Source organism: Sciurus vulgaris, assembly GCF_902686455.1.
Source record: "Sciurus vulgaris genome assembly, chromosome: 14".
Taxonomy (NCBI): domain Eukaryota; kingdom Metazoa; phylum Chordata; class Mammalia; order Rodentia; family Sciuridae; genus Sciurus; species Sciurus vulgaris.
In genome coordinates this window covers 92,761,378-92,785,134 of record NC_136475.1, presented here as the reverse complement: position 1 = coordinate 92,785,134, position 23,757 = coordinate 92,761,378, and the positions used below count along the sequence as shown (strand labels likewise).

General features: G+C 40.1%; 1 protein-coding gene and 1 pseudogene across 2 annotated transcripts in view; one reads left to right on the top strand and one right to left on the bottom strand.

The window, feature by feature from the left end:
• The window catches only part of YWHAQ (tyrosine 3-monooxygenase/tryptophan 5-monooxygenase activation protein theta), a 42,194-nt gene extending 19,490 nt beyond the window's left edge, over positions 1 to 22,704 (bottom strand). The window contains exons 1-2 of the mRNA XM_079111573.1: positions 22,568 to 22,704; positions 21,806 to 22,176 (exon numbers count right to left, since the gene is read on the bottom strand). Of these exons, the coding sequence (XP_078967699.1) occupies positions 21,806 to 22,099 (294 nt within the window). The 5' untranslated portion in view covers positions 22,100 to 22,176; positions 22,568 to 22,704. The remainder of the gene's footprint in view (positions 1 to 21,805; positions 22,177 to 22,567) is intronic.
• On the top strand, positions 12,910 to 20,316 carry LOC306644568 (purine nucleoside phosphorylase-like; annotated as a pseudogene). Its single transcript has 2 exons — positions 12,910 to 12,940; positions 13,028 to 20,316. The product of its transcript is annotated as a purine nucleoside phosphorylase-like (transcript).
• Positions 22,705 to 23,757: the final 1,053 nt, after the last annotated feature.

The following is a 23,757-nucleotide window of genomic DNA, read 5'->3' as shown; positions in this document are numbered from 1 at the left end:
CGAGGGATGTGGATCAGGGGTTAAGCGCCCCTGGGTTCAAGTCCCAGTACAAAAAAAACAAAAAGAGTCATAAATCAATATGATGAGTTGTCATGATGTCAGGGAATTTATATACTCTTTAGGTCTGAGTATATACCACTGAAGTTACAGTTTAAGTAAAAATAAGCCAAATAGTCTATGCAATCAACTGGTTATTTCTGTGGGCAAATGAGAGCTAAACCCCTCAGGCTAAAGAGACAAAGGGAGGAGGAGGAAGAAGAAAGTAAAGAAAATCAAACACTTTCTATAAAAATAAAGAACTGGGCTGGGGTTGTAGCTCAGTTTAAAAAAACAAAAAACAAAAAACAACAAAGAATTTACTTCCCTACCCCAAATAAAATTCCTAAATCCTTTTCGCTGGTCCATAAGATCTCTAGTCACCTCTATTTCATGACACAGGCAAAATTTACGATAATATTGCCATTAGCATCTGCTACAGCACAGTGGTGTCTTATAAAGGACTGAACAGCCTTTTATGAGCTCAATGCATTCTACTGCCCCAATACAATGAGCCACCTAAAAAAAGAAAAGGCAAGAAAACAATTAAAATGCAAAGGTATTAAAAATGTTCATCCTGTCTTTCACCTTGAGTACCAAGCTGTTATGACTGTAGGGGCTAGGTCTTAACCGTGTGTTTAAGATCCAGCCATAATAGAATATAGCCTCTGACAAAGAATGGGGCGATGAAGACACACGTAAACTGCAATGTGCCAGCAGTAAAGAAAGGCGGGGTTCTTGTCTCTTCAAAGCAGCTGAACCAGTTTCACAAGGTATAAGAAACCAATGTCCATTTTCTGACCTCTGTCTGCTATATTCCCATTTTAGCAGCTGCATATTTAGTAGTCATAACTGCAATATAAAACATTATGTCTTCTGCTCAAAAACTCCTGGGATATGCAAGTCTGAAAAGACATCCACTGGTGACACTAATATCTTACAAATTTGTCAACCTGCATGAAAAACTCTTACATATACACAACCACCATTTACCAACATTTCCAGATTAGTGCTGCCTAAAGAACCAAGGCAGGGGCTGGGGTCGTGGCTCAGTGGCAGAGCGTTCACCTAGCATGTGTGAGGCTCTGGGTTCGAGTCTTAGAACCACATATAAATAAATGAATAAAATAAAGGTCTATCAACAACTAAAAAATAAAAAAAAGAACCAAGGCAAATACCAATACCTATACTTTCTTCCCCTTAGAGAGAACTTTCAATTTATTTCCAGAGGCTACGTTAGCCATTGATTTTTCCAAGGAAAGAATGAATGAATGATGGTAAGCATGTAAGTTTTCCTTAAAAGGGGAGGAAAGAAGGAACAGGAAGTCAAATCCTGATTAGGTCACAGTAATAAAATGGACACACATCCTGATACCTAACAGAAAGGATGCTCTATTAATTAAAAATAGGTCAAAATTGCCTGGCTACCCTACAATAATATATGGGTCAAGTTTTGCTATGTCCTGAGAAGACTACTAAAGATAGAAAACCAACTATTAGCAAGGACACCAGTGCACTTCAAGCTTCTTTTGCAAATGTATGACAAGCTGAAGATGGGCATGGTGGTGCACTGTGATCCCAATGACTTAGGAGGTTGAAGAAGAAGTATTCCAAGTTTGAGGCCAGCCTCAGCAACTTAACAAGACCTCGTCTTAAAATAAACGAAAATAAAAAAGACTTGGAGGTATGGCTCAGAGGTTAAGTGCCCCTGGATTCAATCCCCCATGCCAAAAGCAAAACCAAAACAACAACAAAAAACCACAGGCAAACCAAAACAAGACAAACTGAATCAAGCCACTATACTGTATTTGATTCCTTACTGCCTCTATCTATCAGCTCTCTCTTACAAGGCACAAAAGGATCACGAGAAATTGAGAGCCTACGAGGAAAAGTTATTCTGCATTTGCAATTAAACTTAATGGATTACTGATTATCTTCAACTAACTACTGGGTACAATGTAAAAAATATAATCTTGGAAAAATAAACAATGCATACTAGTACATGGAGGGAAAAAAAAGATGAAGTCCTTATTCTTATATACCTTTACAGTTTACCACAAACACTAATCTGAACTGAGTGCAATTTATTTTAGAGAAAGTCTGTAAGAGGCATGTAGAACACTGGTAAACTTCAGATAATATACAGCTGGGTCTCATTACAGACTTGGTAAAAAGGAAAATACTACATAAATGTATTCACCCAGCCTTATGGAAGGGAGAGAATTAGAGCAAAGATAAGAAAATGTACCAGGCATGCTGATGCACTCCTGTAATCCCAGCAATTTGGAGGCTGAGGCAGGAGGTTTGGGGATGTACCTTAAGTAATCCTCAGTACTGACCCCTTCCAAAAAAAAAAAAGGATAAAGGGCATTATATTATATAAGAACCACAGGTGGTTCCATATGGCTGGAGCACAGGGTCAATAAAGAGAAAGTAAGTTGAAGAAAAAAGCTGTCAGACTTTAGGTCATGTTAAAGAACCTGGACTTCCCTCTACTGGTAAGGGTTGTGCTGTTACCGCTCCACAGGACTTATAAGCAATACTAGCACATACTAAAGCAGACTAAGGGAGCCGCTCCGGTTGAAGAGCATGTATGACTGGAGTGCAGGTCCTGCCCTACCGCCACCCAAGAGAATTCAGAAAAGGCAAGATGATCTTGGAGGAATGGGGTCTATAAAGGAAAGCTCTACAATGAAAGGCACCTTTTCTATTCTAGAAAAGCTCACTAGCTGATTGTTAGTCTTGGGGAAGGGAGGATGAGGAATGAATGACTAATGGGTACAAGATTCTTTTTGTGATAATGAAAATGTTCTGGAATTCATAGAGGTGGCTGCAAAACTTTAAGAATAAATTAAAAATCATTTAACACCTTAAAAAGGTAAAGGTTATGGTACTAGCATAGTGACTTGAGGATCAAAAGTTCAAAGCCAACCTCAGGCCCAGAGCAATGGTGCACACCTGTAATCCCAGCGGCTCAGGAGGCTGAGGCAGGAGGACAGAGAGTTCAAAGCCAGGCTCAGCAACTTAGTGAGGCCCTAAGTAACTCAGTGAGACCCTGTCTCTAAATAAAATACAAGAGGGCTGGGGATGTGGCTCAGTGGTTGAGTGCCGGAGTTCAATCCCCAGTACCATGCCCCTCCCCAACCCATCCCCCGACAAAAAGCCAACCTCAGCAATTTAGTGAGACCCTGTCTCAAACATTAAAAAATTTAAAAAGGGCTGGAGATGTGGCTTAGTGGTTAAGCACCCCTGGGTTTAATCCCCCAAAACAAACAAAACCAAACAAAAAAACCATGAACAAGAAGTTAAATGAAGACAATTAAGTCAAACTATTTTATGAACTTTTCTTTGAAACTGCAGAGAAAGGTGAATCAATCATTAAACTCCTTAGAGGAATCAATATCCTTAAGAGAAATTTTTTGTGCTATAATCATTACAAAGAATTTAAAAAGTCGCTACAATTTTTAGTATTGCTTTATTTTTGAAATATTAAAAAACCACTAACAAAAAAAAAAAAATCACACAAAATAAAAATGATTCAACAGTACTTATGAAAAATTCAGGGCTTTTATGGATAATTTGTGACCTCCACTCATCCCCTTAATTCTATTTTCTCCATAAACTCTCTCATCATAAATTCTACCACTACAGGAAAGAGTACCATATCTTATTGAAAAATATTGGAGGGCCTGTAATAACAATCCTAGGAGGTCCATCAGACTCAACAGATTTGGCAGCTGAATAATGCTGCTCTGATATGCTGCTAAAGAACTAAAAGGAAACTAGTTGTAATCTGGCTGAAATATTGTTTTATAAACATTTACTAGACCATTTAGATTAAAAGCAGAGTTCAGAAACCTGCCTTGAGCAATAAAATCGCTGCTGGGCAACTTAGCAAGGAAGGCCCTGAGGTACTCTGGACAGCAGGCACTGCCTGTTGAACCTCTGTGCTCTCCCAGGACCAAGACAGGTTTGGTTTCAGCACCATTATTTTTGGTTAAGCCCAATGGCAAGAAGCCAGAGCTAGAGCTAAACTCAGACCCTGAGGCCCAGCTATAGCAGCCAAGTAAAGTTGGAGATAGCCAGAAAGATGTAATTTTTGTTACAGGTACTCAAATGAAATCTTTCCAGAAAATTCAAGTCCAGCTAGTGCATGAACTGGAGAAAAAGTTCAGTGGGAAGCATGTGGTCTTTTGCTCAGAGTTTTGCCTAAGCCAACTAGAGAAAGTCACACCAAAAATAAGCAAAAGCATCCCAGGAACTGACAGCTGTACACGACCTGATCCTTGAGAAACTGGTCTTTCCAAGTGAAACTGTGTGCAAGAGGGTCTGCAGGAAACTGGATGGTAGCTGCTCATGAAGGTTCAGTTGCACAAGGCACAGCATAACAACGTGAAAACAAGCTGAGACCTTTTCTGGTATCTATAAGAAGCTCAAAGACAAGGATGTTAACCTTGAATTCCCAGAATTTCAGTTGTAAACAAAAAGGACGTGAAATAAAGTATCATTCACAGTAGAAACAACACAAATTTAAAAGTAAATAAGGCCAGGCATGGTGGTGCACACCTGTTCTCTCAGCAGCTCGAGAGACTGAGGCAGGAAGATGGTGAGTTCAAAGTCAGTCTCGGCAACTTAGTGAGGCCCTAAGCAACTCAGCAAGACCCCGTCTCCAAATAAAATACAAAAAAGGACTGGGGATGTTGCTCAGTGGTTAAGCACCCCTGATAGTTCAATCCCTGGCACAAAAAAAAAAAAAAAAAAAAAAAAAAAAAAAAAAAATCCAAAAACACACACGCAAAACAAACAAAACCCACTGTAAATGATATTCAAGTATTCAATCCCCAGTACCACACATGTACAAAAAAGACCTCTATTAAAAAGATCACCCACGTCTCTAAGAGATGTAGAGTTAATCATTAAAAGAAAGTGAAGCCTTAATTCCCAACTACTGTTATTCTAAATCTACCAGGTTACTTGGAGTTTTGAATCCTCTCTCTCATCTTAATTTGTTCAAGAACATAGTTATTTCACATACAATTTCCCTCTTTCAATATCAGTCCTTAGACAATGAAGTTATTTAAAATTTTAAAAAATATATTAAAAGATATATTTTGTAAAAATTAACTATACAATTGGGATATTCAATTCTTCCAAACTCTTTAAGGCTTTTTAAAATTACTGCAGATTGAACCCAAGAGTTCTCTACCTCTGAGCTACATCCACAGTCCAATTCCTTTTTATTTTGACACAGGGTTTTGTTAAATTACCCAGGCTGGTCTTGAACTTGCAATCCTGCCTCAGTCTCTTCAGTAGCTGGGATTATAAGCATTCCTTAAGGTTTTTGTTTTTTGCCTACTGGGACTCATACATAGGGCCCTGTGCATGCTAGGCAAGAAAGTTCTACCACCTAGCCATACCCACGGCTATGAACTTTTTGCTTTTGACATCACTAAGAACCAAATACCTGGACTCTGCACTGAGGCCCCAAATTATCAACAGTATTTGCTAAATAGAAGAAGTGTGAACTCTTGGGCTGGGGTTGTGACTCACTGGTAGCACGCTAGCATGTGAGAGGCACTGGGTTCAATTCTCAGTGCCACATATAAATAAAGGTCCATTGACAACTAAAAAGATATTTTTTAAAAAACCATGCATAGTCCCAAATAACTGAAAATCAGAACACCTAGTTTAATTATGTATCTTAATACTACAGAGCAAAATTTAAAAAAATTTTAAAAGAACAAAAATTGTGAGCTATATAATGTCTGTTTGGTGGAATGAGCAAAACAAGAGGGGAAATGGCAATGTTAACTCTAGATGAGTAATATCAATTAGTTAACAGGGCAGAAAGAAATCTGAAGATCACTATCATTTAAGATTTTAAAGCATTTTTATACACTTTCCCACAATTTATTTGTCACAATCACCCTGACACAAACAGCAACCCACAACTGTCCTTTAGAAAGGAAGCATTTATATTCAATTTATAGTTTATCATAAAATCTCACCACTTGCATCGCTGTTTCTCCATTTTCTAAAATAAGGCCTGCAGCAAACAAAGAACGTATGTTTAAAAGTCAAAGTAAACTAACTAAATATACCTTACAGAACACCTAGTACTACACTATGCTAAACCAATTGGAACAAAAGGTACATATGACAAAGAAATCATGGAATACGGCTCATCTGAAATTAAAACAAAAAAACAGATGGACAGTCAAGACTGGTGTAAAAGACAAGTTTCACTGATAAATTCTTTGACCATGCTGGCTTACAGTTAACCAGGTGTACTATTTATTTTTCAAAACTAAATAGAACCAGCTTCAAAGGACTATCATCCATGAATTTCAAGCATGCTAACTCTGCTTTGTAGATGGGTACTGGGGGAAGAGAATGAAGAAACTATTAACTGTATACCATTTTCAATATAAGGAAGCAGAGGTATTCCATTGTATCAGGTCTCTGGTTAGTTTTTTAGGAATTATCAAGGATACTTATTACCTGATCTTTAAAATCAAGTTTTCCTCTTTTCTTCATTAGCACGCCTGTGATTTTTCTGGTTTCCAAACCTATATTCCTAGGAAAATTTGGTGGGCAAAGAGGCAGGAAAGTGAGGAGGGGAATGTTTTAAAAATATCAACACCAGACTGACTGAGCCCTATCTCCAGGATCCCTCAGCCTGACTGATCACTCCCTGCCTCTGGGGCACTCATCTGACTGACTGCTCCCTGCCAGCAGGACCCCCAGACCAACTGACTGAGTCCTATCACCAGGACCCCAGACTGACTGATTGCAACCGGCCTCCAGGATCCCACAACCACACCAAACACACCCGACCTCCAGGACCCCTGCCTGACCAACCGCATCCCACCTCCAGGACCTCCTGCTGACCACAGCCACACCCTGAGCTGCAGCTCCCCATTTGCCAACACATTTCGAAGCCAGAGCAGCCATCTTGGATAATCCTGGAAGCCATAGCTATGATCTTTAGGTGGGGCAAAACCCATCCCGAGACGCCTGCTGGAGGCTTGAAGCTCATTGTCAGGTACCTCTCATGCATCAGGCTACTGAACTCTGGGAGGTTTCATTACTATATGACTGTTATACTGTAGATTTTCTTTTTTCTCCTTATTGAAAAAGTTTAAGTTTCTATTTCTTTACTTTTCTTGCTCTCTTTTCCTTTTGTTTACCTGTTCCCTCAGAGTCTCTTTCTCCCTTTTTTGCATGCTAACATCCAATTTCTTTTGATTACACTCTCACCCTTTCTATTTTCTAGAACTTCTGTATATTTTTTTCTTATCCCATTAACAGCCACATTCTACATCCCTCTGCATCCTTTTCATCCTCCATTAGAAACTGCAGACCTTATTGCAAATGTTTGTTTTACTAAAGATAATATCTGAACTCATTCTGTTTATTATGACAATTTTGTTATTGTCCTCATAGGGGCTATTTGGTTTAGGATTGCATAGTGTCTGAACTGGGCACTGCTAATATTGATCTCCCCTTAAAGAAAGGGTTTTGGAAACCTATAGAGCCACTATACGCCTATAGGGGGAAATCTGTAATACCCCAGATCTGCACTGCTAGAGGGGAAGATACATGAACAACATGAAAAAACAAGGAAAGAAAATGATCCAAACAAATCTAGATTCTATATTAATAGAATCCAATGACAGTATGTTAAAAGAAATGTCAGAAAAGGACTCCACTTGGAAGTCAGAACCTCAGACAATGAAGACAAAATATTTAATCTGGAAAATAAAGTTGCCCAAACAGAGAAGATGGTAAGAAATCATGAACAGAATCTCTAAGAACTATGGGACATCATGAAAAGACCAAATTTAAGAATTATTGGGATTGAGGAAGGCACAGAGATACAAACCAAAGGAATGAACAACCTATTCAATGAAATAATATCAGAAAATTTCCCAAACCTGAAGAATGAAATGGAAAATCAGATACAAGAGGCTTACAGAACACCAAATGCACAAAAATCACAGCAGGTCCACACCAAGGCACATTATAATGAAAATGCCTAACATTCAAAATAAAGATAGGATTTTGAAGGCCATGAGAGAAAAGCATCATTACATATAGGGGAATACCAATACGGATAGCAGCCGACTTCTCAACCCAGACTCTAAAAGCTAGAAGGGCCTGGAACAACGTATTTCAAGCTCAGAAAGAACATGGTTGCCAACCAAGAATCCTATACCCAGCAAAACTAACCTTCAGATTTGAAGATGAAATAAAATCCTTCCATGATAAACAAAAGTTAAAAGAATTTACAAATAGAAAGCCTGCACTACAGAATGTTCAACAAAATATTCCATGAGGAGGAAATGAAAAACAATGGAGGTCAGCAAAAGGAGGAACTACCTTAGAGAAAAACCACTCAAAGGAGGAACCAAGCCAACTTAAAAACCAAAAATAAGCCAAATGACTGGGAATACAAATCATATCTCAATAATAACCCTGAACGTTAATGGCCTAAACTCATCAATCAAAAGACACAGACTGGCAGAATGGATTAAAAAGAAAGACCCAACAATAGGCTGCCTGCAAGAGACTCATCTCATAGAAAAAGACATCCACGGACTAAAGGTGAAAGGATAGGAAAAAACCTACCACACACATGGACTCAGTAAAAAAGCGGGGGTTTCCATCCTCATATCAGATAAAATGGACTTCAAGCCAAAGTTAGTCAGAAGGGATAAAGAAGGACATTTCATACTGCTTAAGGGAACCATAAATCAGGAAGATATAATGATAGTAAATATTTATGCCCCAAACAATGGTGCATCCCTGTACATCAAACAAATCCTTCTCAATTTCAGGAATCAAATAGACCACAACACAATAATTCTGGGTGACTTTAATGCACTGCTGTCACAACTAGATAGATCTTCCAAACAAAAACCAACCAAAGAAACCATAGGACTCAATAACACAATCAATAACCTAGACTTAATAGACATATCAGATCATAATGGACTGAGAGCAGAAATCAATGACAAAATAAAAAAGGGAAATTACTCCAACACCTGGACACTAAATAATATGCTATTGAATGAAACATGGATAACAAAAAACATCAGGGAGGAGATAAAAAAATTCTTAGAGGTCAATGAGAACGATGATACAACATATCAAAATCTCTGGGACACTATGAAAGCAGTACTAAGAGGAAAATTCACTGCATGCAGAGCATTCCAGAAAAGAGTGAAAAGTCAACAACTAAATGACCTAACATTACAGCTCAAAGCCCTAGAAAAAGAAGAACAGAATAACAGCAAAAGTAGTAGAAGATAGGAAATAATTAAAATCAGAGCTGAAATCAATGAAATTGAAACAAAAGAAACAATTCAAAAAATTGACAAAACAAAAAGTTGGTTCTTTGAGATAGTAAACAAAATAGACAAACCCTTAGCCACACTAACGAAGAGAAGGAGAGAAGACTCAAATTACTAAAATTTGTGATGAAAAAGGAAATATCATGACAGACACCACTGAGATACAGAACATAATGAGAAGCTACTTTGAAAATCTGTATTCCAACAAAATAGAAACTACCGAAGACATTGACAAATTTCTAGAGACATATGCTCCTCCCAAACTGAACCAGGAGGATTTAAACAGATCAATATCAAGCAATGAAATAGAAGAAGCCATTAAAAATCTACCATCCAAGAAAAGCCCAGGACCAGAAGGATTCTCAGCCAAGTTCCACAAGACATTCAAAGAAGAATTCATTCCAATACTTCACAAAGTATTCCAGGAAATAGAAAAGGAGGGTACCCTACCAAACTCATTCTATGAAGCTAATATCACCCTCATACCCAAACCAGGCAAAGACGCATCAAGGAAAGAAAATTTTAGACCAATATCCTTGATGAATATAGATGCAAAGATCCTTAACAAAATACTGGCAAACCCTATCCAAAAACATATTAAGAAAATTGTGCACCACGATCAAGTGGGGTTCATCCCTGGAATGCAAGGATGGTTTAACATCCGTAAATCAGGGGCTGGGGAGATAGCTCAGTCGGTAGAGTGCTTGCCTTGTAAGCACAAGGCCCTGGGTTCGATCCCCAGCACCCAAAAACCAAAAACAAAACAAAAAAAAATCCGTAAATCAATAAATGTAATCCATCATGTCAATAGACTTAAGGATAAGAATCATATGGTCATTTCAATTGATGCAGAAAAAGCGTTTGACAAAATACAACACCGCTTCATGCTCAAAACACTAGAAAAAATAGGGATAGTAGGAACATACCTGAACATTGTAAAGGCTATTTATGCTAAGCCCATGGCCAACATCATTCTTAATGGAGAAAAACTGAAACCATTCCCTTTAAAAACGGGAACAAGACAGGAATGTCCTCTTTCACCACTTTCATTCAACACTGTCCTCGAAACTCTAGCCAGAGCAATTAGGCAGACCAAAGAAATTAAAGGGATACGAATAGAAAAAGAGGAATTTAAGCTGTCACTATTTGCGGATGACATGATTCTATATTTAGAGGATCCAAAAACCTCCTCTAGAAAACTTCCAGACTCATCAATGAATTCAGCAAAATAGCAGGCTATAAAATCAACATGCATAAATCTAAAGCATTTTTATACGCAAGTGACAAAACAGCTGAAAGGGAAATGAGGAAAACAACTCCATTTGCAATAGCCTCAAAAAAAAAAAATAAAATACTTGGAAATCAATCTAACCAAAGAGGTAAAAGATCTCTACAATGAAAACTACAAAACATTGGAAGAAAGAAATTGAGGAAGACCTTAGAAGATGGAAAGATCTCCCATGTTCTTGGATAGGCAGAATTAATATTGTCAAAATGGCCATACTACCAAAAGTGCTATACAGATTTAACGCAATTCCAATTAAAATTCCAATGACGTACCTTACAGAAATAGAGCAATCAATCATGAAATTCATCTGGAAGAATAAGAAACCCAGAATAGCTAAAGCAATCCTTAGCAGGAAGAATGAAACGGGGTATCGCAATACCAGAACTTCAACTATACTACAAAGCAGTAGTAACAAAAATGGCATGGTATTGGCACCAAAATAGACAGGTAGATCAATGGTACAGAATAGAGGACACGGACACAAACCCAAATAAATACAATTTTCTCATACTAGACAAAGGTGCCAAAAATATGCAATGGAGAAAAGATAGCCTCTTCAACAAATGTTGCTGGGAAAACTGGAAATCCATATGGAACAGAATGAAACTAAACCCCTATGTCTCACCCTGCACAAAAATCAACTCACAATGGATCAAAGACCTTGAAATCAGACCAGAGACCCTGCAGATTATAGAAGAAAAAGTAGGTCCAAATCTTCAACTTGTTGGCTTAGGATCAGACTTCCTTAACAGGACTCCCATAGCACAAGAAATACAAGCAAGAATCAATAACTGGGACAGATTCAAACTAAATAGTTTTCTCTCAGCAAAGGAAACTATCAGCAATGCGAATAGAGAGCCTACAGAGTGGGAGAATATCTTTGCCACTCATACTTCAGATAGGGCACTAATTTCCAGAATATATAAAGAACTCAAAAAACTCTACATGAAGAATACAAATAACCCAATCAACAAATGGGCTAAGAATATGAACAGATACTTCACAGAAGATCTACAAGCAATCAACAAACATATGAAAAAATGTTCACCATCTTTAGTAATAAGAGAAATGCAAATCAAAACTACACTAAGATTCCATCTCACCCCAATTAGAATGGCGATTATCAAGAACACAAGCAACAATAGGTGTTGGAGAGAATGTGGGGAAAAAGGTGCACTCATACATTGCTGGTGGGGCTGCAAATTAGTGCAGCCACTCTGGAAAGCAGTGTGGAGATTCCTTAGAAAACTTGGAATGGACCCACCACCATTTGACCCAGCTATCCCACTCCTCAGCCTATACCCAAAGGACTTAAAATCAGCATACTTCAGAGATATAGCCACATCAATGTTCACAGCTGCTCAATTCACAATAGCCAGACTGTGGAACCAACCTAGATGTCCTTCAATTGATGAATGGATAAAGAAACTGTGGTATGTATATACAATGGAATATTACTCAGCTATAAAGAATAATAAAATTATGGTATTTGCAAGTAAATGGATGCAATTGGAGAACATCATGCTAAGTGAGATAAGCCAATCTCAAAAATCCAAAGAACGAATCTCACTGATAAGTGGATGATAACACATAATGGGGGGTGGGAGGGGTGCAAGAATGGAGGAAGGAAGGACTGTATAGTGGGAAAAGAGGGGTGGGAAAAGAGGGGTGGGAGTGGTGGGGGGAAGGAAAAAATAACAGAATGAATCAAACATCATTACCCTATGTAAGTATATGAGTATGCAAATGGTATGCTGTTACTCCATGTAGAAACAGAAACAACATGTATCCATTTGTTTACAATAAAAATAAATTAAAAAATAAATAAATACTTAAAAAAAAATCAACACCAGGTGCTAAAACTGCACACAATTCAGAACCACTGCATTAGAGCAGTTTAGTGAAAACAAACTATTAAAGCATGTGAAACCTTTTATTCTATTTTTTAATATACAGATCTAGTTGACTGACAAATTCTGTATGTAAAATCACTGTTTATTACCAAGACACAAATACTTTGCAGATTATTTGTAAAGATATTGTATAAGTATTGGATTCAGAGAGTCAGGTAAACAATTAAGCTTAGATGAATGTGGGAAAAAAATATATCAACACAACCATATAATGACTACTCAAGCAACACCACAGTAATGAATTTTCCCTAGAGCAGCAAGCAGCTTTCAAGGTGCAGTCAAGGAACCGTGCAGATGAGACCTCGTGACCACCACCATGCAGCTCAAAGGAGCTGATCGGAGCAGAAGTGGGATCACTGGGAGGGTGTGGAGAACAAATCCACACGTGAAGATTATCAGAACAGCTTTCTCTTACACCATGCACTGACCTCCAGTGGCAGTGATCTGTGGATCTGGGTTAGAAGCTCTGACAGATAAATTAACTCAGGCCCAGGTCTTTGACAACAGTGAGATACCCAACTTTTCCTGAAGCACAGTGTCAGGTCATGCTGGCAGACTAGTGTTTGGGTTCCTGGATGACGAGATGTATGATGAAACAGGGCAGTTCCACATGTAGAAAGGCCACCCGCTTTGGAAGGTGATACTCCCTGTGAGGTCTTTGGGCTTCTGGGTGTGGACACTTTGGCAGTCACCAATGCAGCTGGAGGGCTCAACCTCAAGTTTGAGGTTGGAGATATGCTGATCTGGGATCACATTAAACTACCTGGCTTCCGTGGCCAGAACCCTCTCAAAAGGGCCTAGTGATGAAAGATTTGGAATTTATTTTCCAGCCACATCTGAGGCTTACAACTGGAATAGGAGGCAGAAGGTTCTCAGTACCTAGAAACAAATAGGGGATCAGCAAGAGCTACATGAAGGTACCTACGTATTGGTGGCAGGCCCCAACTTTGGGACTGTGGCAGAATGTCACCTGCTGCAGAAGTGGTGTGAGCAGATGCTCTTGGCATGAGCACAGTACCAGAAGTTATAGTGGCCTTGGTTTCTCACTCATCACTAATAAGGTTATCATGGATCATGAAAACCCAGAGAAGGCCAGTCATGAGGAGTAGTAGAGGTTGGGAAACAAGCTGCACAGAAACACAAAGAGTTTGTCTCCATTCTTACAGCCAGCATTCTATCCCCTGGCCATGCCAGCTGACCAACTCTGGTCTGGCTCCTAATGGGATCCAACTAGTTACTACTTACTTGGCCCTATGCTGAGGTCATGTGCCTCTCCTTTTAAGTAGTAACAGAAAGGAAGGAGAAGATCCCTATTTTTTACCTTCCCCACTTCCTCCCACCAGACCCTTCCAAGTATTAGGTCCTCTTGCTCAGCTGTCTGCTCAAAGCAGTTTACTTTCACTTCTATTCTGTAAGAGCTGGAACCCATGCTTGATCGCACTGGGGGATATGCTTGTGATATGATGTAAGTCCTTTACCTTCGCACTGGAGTTGCTGCTAGCTTTGTGAGATGATTTTCTCACACCCCCAGGGCTCAGTTCTGCCTCACTTAAAGCAATGGAAACCCCAGCCCAATACCTCCTGGACTTTATTTAATAGCATCATGTTTTGAGAATAAGAAGAGATGCAATTTTTAAAAAAATGGTGTGTAGTCAGTGGACCTCCCGAGGTCTCCCCCACACCCTCTCTGTGTGGAAAAGGACAGAGGCACAAAGCACTGGAAGCTATCTGCTTTTATCCCACCGTCATTCTCAGGAGAGCAGTTTTCCAGAAGCTCCAAAAGACATGATGGAGCTACAACAGATCCAAAGTAAAGCAACGCTACTATTCCCATTCGATTTTGTTATTCTTTCTTCAAAAAAGTTATTCTATTCATGCAAGGCACCTACAGCAGTCACATTCATAAATCAAAAAGTAGAATAGAGGTCGGCAGAGGTTGAGGATGAAGAACAGAGTTAGTGTTTAATGGAGATGGAGACGTTTAGGGATGGATGGGTTGCACACAGTATGAATGTGGTTAATGCCACAGAACAGTACACTTAAAATGGTAAAGTTCTGGGGGGTACCAAGGATTGAACTCAGGGGCACCTGACCATTGAGCCACACCCCGTCTTATTTTATATTTTAATTAGAGACAGGGTCTCACTGAGTTACTCAGCCTCGCTTTTGCTGAGGCTGGCTTTGAACTCACAATCCTCCTGCCTCAGCCTCCAGAACCACTGGGATTACAAGCATGCGCCACCTCACCCAGCCAAAAAATGGTAAACTTTGTTTTGCATGTTTTACAATTTAAAAACACATTAACTTCTAATGGGTTTATTATTCTAAACAAGTCAGTAATTATCTCAAATGACTTATAGAAACTTTTAATTTCTAATTATGTAAAATATACATAGATTTAATCTATACAAACAAAACTTTTGAGGGCCATATTTTTAAGCTGTGCAAAGGGATCCTGAGACCAAGAAGTTTGTGAACCACCCTAGAATATGGTCCACAATGGAAGTCAGCATCCTATAATTTATATATTTTTAAATAAAAGGAAATTCCCAGCACTTTTTTAATATTTAATTAGAGACAGGGTCTCACTGAGTTGTTAAGTGCCTTGCTAAGTTGCTGAGGCTGGTTCTGAACTTGTGATCCTCCTGCTTCAGCCTCCTGAGCAGCTGAGATTACAGGCATGGACTACAACACCAAACAGGCCTTTTTTCTAGACTTGTGTGTTCATTGGTCCTATGTAAACACCTAGGAGTAGAATTTATAGAGGTGAGGGAACACACCTTTTTTTATTATGGAAAACTTTAAAAATACAGGAAGAGAGAACAGTACAAAGAATTCCCACTAAAGTCAGATGCAACTACATTAGTTCATTGACACTCGTTTCTTCTATCTCTCATTAGTCTGAAGTGATCAATATTATCGTCATTTTAACTTTAATACTCAATATGCAAACAATGCTTTCAAGAACTATCCACCACTGATTTACCTATGAAATATGAACTGTAAGATTTTTCTCTCCATAGTATGTACATGATGCATTTCTATACTATTCTTTTGACACCCAGGAAGTCAACAGTGCCAACTCAAAAGATATTTTCTGTGCTCACTTTGCTAAGTACAAACTGCTCTTAATAAATATCATAAAAGAACATCATATATAATTAAGATTTCCCAACTGTTAAGCACTCAACTAACAAATCCCATGCTATGGTATCATTAAAAAAAAAAAAAGAAAAAATCAAACGTCACTTTATTTCTGCTACAAAATTATGGTATCACTTTATAAGTGGAACTACATATGAGACAAAAATTAGTTGTGATAATTATCCCTTTGGGAAAACCAAGGCAGTAAAGTCCTCATTACATCCAATACTAAACATGGAGGTATAACAGTTAGATCCTTCTGTAGCTAGATTTTTGTTATCCTTACAAACCTACCTGTGCTGGAGAGGGCAAAGAGAAATGACTATTCTCAACCCAGGGGCTGACAATGTAATTCACAATCTTTTCAGAGGGCTTTTATAGGGAAAATGCAAACCTTTTGATTCGGAAATTTCATTCCTGAGAACTTTATAAATAAATCCTAGCATAAAACATGCAAAAAAGGATGTTATTCCCAATGTTACTTATAATGGAGAAAGTTGTTTAAAACCTAATTTTCAACAGGATATTAGTAAAATTATAGAACATGCAAATAAACAGACCACAGGGTTAAAAATATAGACCACATATGCCACACTATTAGTGGGAGTTATGAAGGAGGCAGAATATTTGTAGTTCATCAATTTTCCTAAAAGATTTCAGTATAATTTCAGTTAGTCTTTTTTAATCTGTGCCAAGTTTATTTTTTGGTACCGGGGATTGAACCCATGGGACCTTAACCACTAGGCCACATCCTAACCATTTCTTGTATTTTATTTAGAGACAGGGTCTCACTGAGTTGCTTAGGCGGGCTTTGAACACTCCATCCTCCTGCCTCAGCCTCCTGAGCCACTGGGCCAAGTTTTTAAAATATTAAATTTCAGGGCTTTCAGAGGTAATCATGAAGTGGCACTTGGAAAATACAGACCCACTAAGTATATTTCAGTAAGGTGAACTGTAGAGTTAAATAACCATACACACAATATTGACAAGGGAGAAAGTAGTAAGTCTAGACAAATGGTTCAGGTAAGATGCCAACATATTACCAAGAACCCAAGGGACAAGCATACATTCAGTACAACTTTAATAGAGTTCATTTTAATCCAGGGGTTCTCAATTTTTTTTACTGGCATTTGGGGATAGGTAACTCTTGGCCAGTGGTTGGGGGCGGTCTTGTACATTTTATGATGCTCAGCAGCATTCAGGCCTCTACCCACATGTCAGTAGCACACATGCTCAGCATTCTTTTCACTTCCTAGTCTTGACAACCAAAAAATGCCTCCAGATGTGGCCAAAAGTTTCCTAGGGGATGGAGAGTGGGCAAAATATGGTTGAGAAACACTGCTCTAAGCTTACACTTAGAATATTCCATTCTATTTTACTTTCTGTTTTAGTTTTGGTGCCAGGTCCTCCATCATGTTAAGCAAGCACTCTACCAAAGTTAACTGCCCAGACCTTTTGATTTTGAGACAGGGTCTCAGAGTTGCCCTGCCCAGGCTGTTCTTGACCTTACAACTCTTCTGCCTCACTGTCCCAAGTAGCTAGGATTTCACCACACTCAGTCCACTTTACTTTTTATTAAAAAACAAACAAAACCGCACATGACTCTTAGCTTCAATAAGCTTACAATCTAAGGGCAAAACCCCTAAATATTTTAGATTCTTATTGCAATATCCTTATAAATAAGGAAGTCCTCAGTATTATATAGACTCTGGGAGGTTAGTCCAAAGATCGATTTTCCTTCCTTCCTAAGTTATAAACCTTACATCATGTTTATTGAAATACATAAATTCCCCTGAAGACTAACACTGTGGTCTTAAGTCACTACCATGTACCTTAAAGGACTCCTTTGTTTTGTTTTATTTCATTTCATTTGGGATCATACAACTTAGGTTCAAATGCTCTACTACTTATTAGCCTTGAAATCTTGACCAAGGTACCCACTTCCTTATGCCTCAGAGTTCCCTTAATCTTAAAATAATACTACCAATCTAAATTTTGGAAACAGAATAAGTATGTAAAATGCTTAAAACAGTGTGTAGTGTACTGTAAATGTCCCATATACATCAGTTATTAGCTATTATTCTAACTACAACCCTATAAAGGCAGGCATCACTATCCCCAATTTATAGATTAAAAAAAAAAAAACAAAAAAAACAAAAAACAGGTTGAGAGATGAAGAAACTTGCCAGTAGTCACCAAACTGTAAGGTAATAGAGAAATAATTAAAAAACTGATTCCAGACCTCATACTTTTCCCATTATGCCAAGAAAATTGCATTAAAATTTATTAACTATCAAGAACAACACATCAATCTTACTCCGAAATGATGAGAGTACAGGAGTCACATTTTCATTAAGAGACTAATTTAATTTAGAACACAACTAAATTTAAATGAATTACTGAAATAAGGTTATAGAGCTGTTACACAACCACACAGACTTTTAAGAGATTCTCTATGTGCTATTTTCAGTGATTCTAATTAAAAAAAAAAAAAAAAAAAAAAAATATATATATACACTTCAGTTTTTGAAACTGCATTATACTAAAGTAGACTACTGAAATTAGTCTGTAGGAGAGGATAATACGGTGGTGTCTGAGACAGATTATATCTTGCATATACTCTAAAAGTCTGGTTTTTATTCTCAGGTCATCAACTTTGTAAATGTCAAATTTTGTTCCAGAGAAGCTTTATGGAACCCTTTGATCGGCCCTTATTTCACCTCCAAGTTCTTAGTAATTCCCAACATTAAGATTACCAATGACTTCTGCATTACTTCTTTCTGAAGTCATCTCACTAGTCACTAGTTTTTCAATATTTCATTTATTTTTGACATGTTCAACATAGGACTTTAAAAACTATTCACTCTACAGGTAGAAGGAAGTCAGAGCAGAGGTCTGAGTTGATTTAACTTTACCTAGTCCCCAAATCTAAGAATTGGAAAGGTCCTGGGGCTGGGGTCGTGGCTCAGTAGTAGAGTGCTTGCCTAACGCGTGTGAGGCACTGGGTTTGATCCTCAGCACCACGTAAAAATAAATAAATAAAATAAAATAAAGGTACTGTGTCCATCTACAACTAAAAAATATTTTTAAAAAAGATCTGGAAAAGATCTAGAAATTCTATCCCAACTCTCTGCTTATACAAATGACATTAACAGAGACAACCTGTGATGTTTCAACTTCTCTCAGATCTCCACTAAGAGTTTGGTTTTGGTCATTCTGGCCCTCTTAATTCCCTCTGCTCTTTACAGTACTCATTTGTTTTTTAGCCTTTTTTCTGATTTCACAGTTCATTAAAAACCTTTCTCAATATAATGATTATTAAATGGGCTGAGGGTTGTACACATTGTACATTTTGAATAAAAGATCAAAAGAATTTCCACCTCCAAATTACTCTATGAAAGGGAAAGAGGCTGAGAATCTCTGCTATTCTGATCAAAAATGTAGCTTTTTCATGTTTCTCTATAACCAAGTCAGTCTCACCTTCCTTCACATCAAATTCTCCTTACCATTCACCAAAGGAAAAAAGAATACCTCATTTTAGCATGCACGTTCAGAAACTTTAGGCTTCATTCTTCTTCTCTCATTATTTCAAAAGACTCCTTATTAAATTACTAATCTGTCAAATTTTTAAAAAAAGCAGTAAGGCTCAGTGGTACAGCATTTGCCTAGTGTAAGAGAGGCTGGGTCTGGTCCCCAGCACTGCAAACAAATAAATACATAAATTACTATCAATCATCAGATCTTACTTCATTTGTCTATCAGTTCCTTGTCTGTGAGACCCAATTATAGGCTGGTTAGTTAGCACAAGCCATTAATTCTTGATGCTGCCATATGCACACCATTCAAGAAATCTTTCATATCTGCACCCTGCCAGGCAAATGAAGAAAACCTCCTCACTTTGACTTTCTCTTATAAATTATGGTTCCTACCCTCCTCTCCGGGCTTTTCTCCTGCCATGGTTCTTCAGACCCTACTCCAGTTAGAATGAAAGCTCTCCCTTGAACAAGCACCATCTTGAATATGCTTCTGCCTGGAACATTGGCAGCCCCTCCCAAACCTCTTCCCTCAATGCTTACCTGAAGCCACTATCTCTGTGAAGCCTTTTCTGAGGTTTCTGTTTTCTTTAAACTATATAGCATTTTGTTTAGAACCATTTTGTGGGAATTATCTTGTATAATTCATGTTCATGCATTTTTCATATGCAAAATCTATGATTCTCCGCTTTGTTCTTCCCTACATTGCCTAGCGCAATGCCTTCCACACAGAGAGCTCTCACATACAGTTGCCAAACCTGAAGATGTGCTCTCCTGTGATATTTTTTATAGATTGGTCATCAGGCCAGAATTAGTTTCATAAGTCATTTTACTAAGAATGTGATTAATTTATGCATCCATGTCTCAGATTAATCAAGCAAACCTCTTCTATTTCCTCTGTGGTATTTAAAAAAAAAAAAAAAGACTGTCCTAATTTCAGGGATTCTCTTATTAAAATGATCTGCATGAAAGGTCTATTCTAATACACCTGGTCCCTCAAACCACATAATAAGGCACAACTCTCCACCACTAACTTATGCCACCATCTTAAAAACCAAAATTTGTAAGAGCCACAAAATAAAAGGAATACTCCTTTGGCTCAGAGTAAAGTTGCTAGCAAACAGGAAAACTGTAATTTTGCATTGCATATAGTAACTAACGAACCGCAAACTAATAATAGAAAAGCAATTGAACTATGCTATGAGAATGCTCAAAAGCAACATATCTAGAAAACCTTTTCAGCATATGGAATTCTTGAGACTTCTCTTGACAATAGATAATGCTGTCAATAACTATACGAAATTAAAGTCTCTTCATCTTCAAGATGACTACTTTCTTGAATTTTGGATCAAAGAGCTTTTAAAAGTGCCTCCCCTATGCCACACCAGAACTGAAGCTTAAGTCTTGTCTTCACATAGCAAATAATCTCAATAGTTTCCTCCACTTTAGTACATACTCTCTGTATTGCTTTTTTTGCCCCTTTACCAGCTATTTCCATCAGCCATGATTAGGTTCGGATCACCTATATATGTATTAGAAAAACGGGTAGGTTAACGGAGATTGTTACAAGGTGAAGAAAAGTACCAATCTGATATGATAAAGGTGAAGGAAATTTTTCTTCTATTCCCTTTGAAAAAACACCAATCTAGCATGCTTGTCTTTCAAAGCCCACCTAAAATAAAATTGGAATAAACATTTGAAAACCAGTAGGCCTCTTGCAAAGGTGGCATTCAAAGGGCAAGTTTAGTATCAGGTATTTCATACTATGTTCATAGAAGTAACTCTTAAAGATTAAAACATTTAATTTATATTCCAGAATGGAGTGCTGGTAAATTTTAAAAACTTAAATTATTAATCAAAAGATCTGTGCAATGACAAAGCTAAAAATATTCTAATAAGGGTGATTCACAGCAGTCACCTACCCCACCCAACAGTCACCCTGGCTAAGACTGGTCGGTCCAAAACCTGGAAAGCTTTCTTTGCTTACTCCACACCAGAAATGAATTCATTTCAATAAATTAGGGAAATGTCATTAAATACTGAAATTGACCAGGACATCTTGCTCTTTAGATTTGGCTGTACACTTTCCACATTTACACTCCCCCCACCACTCCGTTTTTATTAGGAGAAAAGCTCAACAGATACTCTTACTGGGAAAATGAACTATCTGCTTAGATTTTCCATCACTAGGAAAACCTACTGGAGTCTTTATCGAAAAGATCCCGGGCCTTCGTTCGACTATCTGAAGTCCAACAGATGCCACAAGCAGTCTCCCAACCAAAGGTTAAAGATGATTTTCAGTCTGGTGCAGACCTCCTCGGATGTTTCAAAGTTTTGGCAACCTCGCATCTGGGAAAAGACTTACCCTGGAAAAGCGGCTCCCTGGGTCGCCAGCACTGAAATAACCTCTCCGGGTAGCCAGGGCTCACCTTCCGCAAGCCCGCGACGGCCGGTGCCCACGAAACCCTCCACCCAGAGCCCCACACAAAGGTGTCCGGGCTCCGGCCGCCCCTGCTCCCGCCGAGGCCGACTCACCAGGACCGTGGTGCAGATGGACCTCAGCTCCGACTCCACTTTCTCCCGATAGTCCTTAATCAGCTGCAACTTCTTGTCGGAGGTGTCGGTCTTCTGCTCGATGCTCGAGATGACCCTCCAGGCGGACCGGCGGCCCCCGACCACGTTCTTGTAGGCCACCGAGAGCAGGTTGCGCTCCTCGTTGGACAGCTCGGCGCCCTGCTCGGTCACGGCCTTCATGCAGGTGGCCATGTCGTCGTAGCGCTCGGCCTGCTCGGCCAGCTTGGCCTTCTGGATCAGCTCGGTCTTCTCCATGGCGCGGGGGCCGGGGCCGAGGGCGAGGCGAGCGAGGGCGAGCGCCGACCCGGATCGGGAGTCCTCCTCCTCGAGAGCTGCGAGGGGCGGGGCGGCGCCGGCGGGGACAAAAAGGAGGGAGGGGAGCGCGTCAGACAATGCGGCCCGCCGCCGCCGCCCGCTTTGTCTCCCGCACACGCGGCCCGCTTGAATTTCCCTCGCCCCCGCCCGCCCGCGCCCGGCGTCCGGGAGGCCGAGGGCCGCGCGGGAGGAGGCGGAGGACGGCGCGCGGGCCCGGCGCGAGCCGCGGCCGCCACCCCCGCCCGGCCGGCCCAAAATGGAAGCGGCCGTTGGCCCCGCACCTTCCCGCCGGGAGCGGACCCCGAGGCGAGCGGCGGCGACTGCCGGCCGCTCCCGAGTGCTGCGCCCCCGCCCAGTCCTCAGGCCCTGAGCGGCCGGAGGACGCCCGCGGCCACCCCTAACGCTCACCTTCTCGTCTCCGCGGCCGCGATGCGAGTCCCACCACTTTGATCTGCTTTTGGCTTTAGCAGAGGACCCTCCCGTCTCAGCCTAGCTCGGAGCCGAGGCTCCAGCTACCGCCCAATGGCGTGCCGCGACTCCCCTGGAGTCCCGCCTCCAGCCCCGCCCCTAGCCAATGAGAACCGAGCGCGCGGAAGGGGGCGCCGGGGGCGGGGCGGGAGGGGAAGCGGAGGCTAGGAGGGTGGGTCGGCCTGGGCAAGTTCGGTTGGCCGGCAGGCTGCGGCTTCGGCCACGGGGTTTCCTCCAATTAGATCCAGGGTAAAAGGACGTCACTGTTGCCATGGCGATGCTGTTACCAACTCCCCTCATTCTCCCGCCACCCCGGCACTTCTGGGTGCGGCACGAGACCCAGAGGCGCGCAGGACCTCGGCGGAGGTCGCCGTCTGCTGCTGTGGAGGCAACTGCAGATAGTGCACAGCAGCTCGATGGCTTCTGCAGCTGCGGCGCCGGTGGGCCCCGGCCGCGGCTGGACTCGGAGGGTGACATAATCGGCCGTTTTGTTGCACAAGCGCCTTTCTTTCCTCCACCTCTGTATACGTGACAATGGTTTGGAGCTCAATAGGCTAAAACCAGTCTTTAATGACGTTGCTGTTAGAGCTGCAAATTAGAAATAATCCCATTCCCATTAAAGAGGAATAATCCCTGGAGAAAGTGGCTTAAGTATGGCTTTTACATGAGAAGTTTTCAGACAGGCACCGGAAACCAGAAATTCCCTTGTAGAAAGGTAGATGCAAGAAGATCCAGGTAGGTTTCTGCGGCTGGCACTTGCCAGGTATTGTGATTTTCTATTAAATGGGAAATGACAATAAGCACAATTCAAAGAAAAACAACCACAACTATCCGTCCTCAAAAGTAATTTTTATATTTCTTACCTTTTGAGGTTGTGCATCTATCCATCGATCTATACATACATACATGTGTGTGTGTGTGTGTGTGTGTGTGTTTTCACACGTCTGCGAACCGTGGGTACACGGTTTTTGTTTTGGTTTGGGTTTCCCCTGATACTGTTTTTGAGAGAACTCTTGTGAAGCTAATACTCTCTCCTTGGATGTTGACTTGTGATTTTCTTTCTGAAGTGAGAATGCTCACCCCAGATGACTCCTATTCAGGGTCATCGCTAGCATTTTCCTTTCCTTTTA